Source organism: Nerophis lumbriciformis, linkage group LG12 (assembly GCF_033978685.3).
Source record: "Nerophis lumbriciformis linkage group LG12, RoL_Nlum_v2.1, whole genome shotgun sequence".
Lineage (NCBI taxonomy): Eukaryota > Metazoa > Chordata > Actinopteri > Syngnathiformes > Syngnathidae > Nerophis > Nerophis lumbriciformis.
Window position 1 is genome coordinate 41,094,925 of NC_084559.2, and position 3,116 is coordinate 41,098,040.

General features: G+C 45.3%; 1 protein-coding gene across 1 annotated transcript; it reads left to right on the forward strand.

The window, feature by feature from the left end:
- The first annotated feature begins 989 nt into the window (after nt 1-989).
- On the forward strand, nt 990-2,261 carry LOC140679281 (uncharacterized protein F54H12.2-like). The gene has a single exon (XM_072914372.1). The coding sequence runs from the start codon at nt 990-992 to the stop codon at nt 2,259-2,261; it is 1,272 nt and encodes a 423-aa protein (XP_072770473.1).
- The last annotated feature ends 855 nt before the right edge of the window (nt 2,262-3,116 follow it).

Here is a 3,116-nt window from a genome sequence, read left to right on the forward strand (position 1 = left end):
GATGTTATGAGAACGTTACACGATTCATAAATGAGCTGAATGATTCTTTACAAAAAATTGACCCTGGTGTGAGGATAGCCTTTGATGACGTTAAAAAGCGAATCTCCTATCTATCAGGGGGTCAAACTCATTTTTGTTTTCCTCCTCCCCTGGCTTACATCATGGGAGTGCGACCTGGAAAGTGGATCAAGTTTGACCATGGATGGGCCTACTATCCATTGGATATAAATGCCGGTTTCTACCACCTTTACTGTTACAGTGACGTGGTGCGTCCTCAGATAGTAGGCGACGCTTATGCACCTCTCTTGAGAATCGTGAGTGTACAAGGAGCTTACGGGGACATTGTCACCAAGTATTTTAACCCTGCCTACTATTTACCCGTCTCCAAAAATCACATTGAAAACATCAGGGTGGAGATTAAATCCGATCAAAACAAATACGTCGACTTCACCTTTGGCAAGACTATCGTGAAGCTCCACTTTAGACCCGTCAGAAAGTAAAAAACCACCAACATCGAGAATGAGTCAACCCCTGCACAACCCTCTACGTTTAGTGGGATATTATGAAAGCCAAGTGGGGGGTTCCCTCCCCGGTTTCGCAGGTTCACCTGTGATGTACGGGCGTGGGATAGGCTCCGTATTTTCGAGGCTGTTTCGTTTTGTATCCCCTCTTGTGAAAAGAGGTTTTGCCCTGGCCAAACCTCATCTTAAAACAGCGGCGAAAAATATCGCTTCCGACGTGTTCAGCCATACCGTTGGAAAAATGGGTCGAGGAGTACAAGACGGATCAGGAGGAATAATGGTCCTGGCTAGACAACCCAGAAAGAGACCGCCGGGGCGACGTGTCTCCAGAATTGATCAAAAACGCAGACGCCTAGGGGGAAAAAATCAGTCGGCAAAAGGTTTACAAAGAGAAGGACCAACGACGTCTCGAGCGATATATTTAAAAAAAAGATGGCTCTTTTACATCAAAATTCGTCCGAATGCACGATGGCCGAGCTGGATTTATTTTCAGCTCCTATGACTCAAATGTCCATCGACGATAAAACCTACACAGAAGTCCTGCCTCTGTCGGCCATCACCGACGGGGGCCCTATTGTATTTTTCATCCCGGGAGAAGGTGAAAAGTACTTGGATCTGAACGACACATTACTTTACCTGCGGGTTAAAATCACCCGCGCCGATGGAACAAATATCCCCCTCGATGCAAACGTGGGTCTCATCAATTATCCTCTAAACACCATCTTTAGCCAATGCGACATTATGCTAGGGGATAGACTGATTTCTCAATCCAGTGCCACTCACCCCTACAGAGCAATAATTGAAACACTACTAAACTATTCTGAAGCCACCCTCAAAAGTCAATTTTCAGCCGGGTTATTTTACAAAGACACCGCCGGCTCTATAGACTCTATAGTAGGCGTGAATGGGCCCAACAAAGGACTTAACATCAGAAGCGCTTTCACGGCCGAATCTAATGAGGTTCATCTACTGGGTCCGCTTCACGCCGACATTCTTTTCAGTGAGAGACTCCTTCTCAACTCGGTGGATGTGAGAATCAAACTCACGCGTGCCAGCGACGCCTTTTGTCTCATGGGGGCTGCGGACGGTACTTTTCGTCTGAAAGTGCTGGGCGCCTCTCTCTTCACAAAAAAGGTCACCGTTTCTCCGGCCGTACGATTGGGTCATGCCTCCGCCCTGCTCAAAGGAAACGCCCTCTACCCTTTGTCACGGGTCAGCGTGAAAACGTACTCTATCCCCGAAAATTCCAGAGTATGCACCCAAGAAAATTTGTTTTTGGGGACGATGCCTAAATACATTGTTCTGGGCATGGTGAACCACGAAGCTTTCACCGGAAGAAGAGATCTCTCCCCCTTTAATTTCCAGCATTTTAATGCAGAATACGTCACTCTCTGTCAAGCGGGAAAACAAATTCCCTCCAAAGCTTTCCAACTTCAATTTAACCAGGGGGCTTCGGTCAGAGAGTTTTACAACATGTTTACCGCTACAGGGAGGCATCTGAAGGATTTACCTCTATGCATCAACAGACAAGATTTTGAACGAGGGTATTCGTTGTTTGTGTTCAATCTCAATCCGGGGGAGGACAGTGACGCACTGTCCAGGGTTTCTAACGGAACTTTAAGACTGGAAATGAGATTCAGAGCGCCCTTACCCAACACGGTCACTCTTGTGGTTTATGCGTGCTACGACTCTATTTTGGAAATTGATTCCAAACGACAAGTGCTGGTGGATTATTATTGATGACGGAAATGAATAACCATCAATTGGAGAAGCTTCTGCAACATGTGTTGGGGGATGTTTTCTGCGGTGTATGGGCCTCGGATCAACTCGTCTCGCTGACTCGCTCCTTCACCCCACCCTCCTACTTTATCGTCAACACCCACGAAGGACATCGGCCGGGGGAGCACTGGTTATCGATGACTCTGGAGGAAGATGGGACCGCCACTTTTTTTGATTCTTATGGATTTTCTCCCGATTTTGACTACTATCCTCGGAGCATTTTGAGCTTTTTGGAAAATCGTTCTGAGCGGATATTGTACCACAACCTTCAGCTTCAACACCCTTTGTCCGTAGTGTGTGGTCAACACTGTGTTTATTATCTGTACCATCGATTTTGCGGACTGTCTTTTGAACAAGTTTTGTCTTTATACGACGATGATGTAATAAAAAATGATCTAGAAGCATATACCCTGGTTAAAAAATTGCAACGTTGTACAAGTTGGAATAAGAATAATAGTAGTAGTTGCAACGCACAAGCTGTCTGTTGTTTAGAAACGTTTTTGAATCGTTGAAATTAAATGAAAAAGCTGTACACAATGCGTTTGATGAATAAAAACATTTTATTGAAACAAAAGTTTTGTCACATCATTCAAGGTTTAGCCAATGCGGGGACAATGTCACTTTTTTACTTCTTCTTTTCCTCTCAGGGGATAGAAATGTTTCTTTTTTCACAGCAACCCGTTTCTCCTCTTCATTCCATGCCGGTTCAAACTCTACCCCCGCTTTTAGACGTCTGTATTGATCTCGTGCTACGGGGTTATGAATGGTTGATGCGGGGATGTTTAGCTCCGTCAACACTGTTAAAAAATGTCTCCA

Coding starts and splice junctions, on each gene's coding strand:
- LOC140679281 (XM_072914372.1), top strand. CDS start 990: ATGGCCGAGCTGGATTTATTTTCAGCTCCTATGACTCAAATGTCCATC.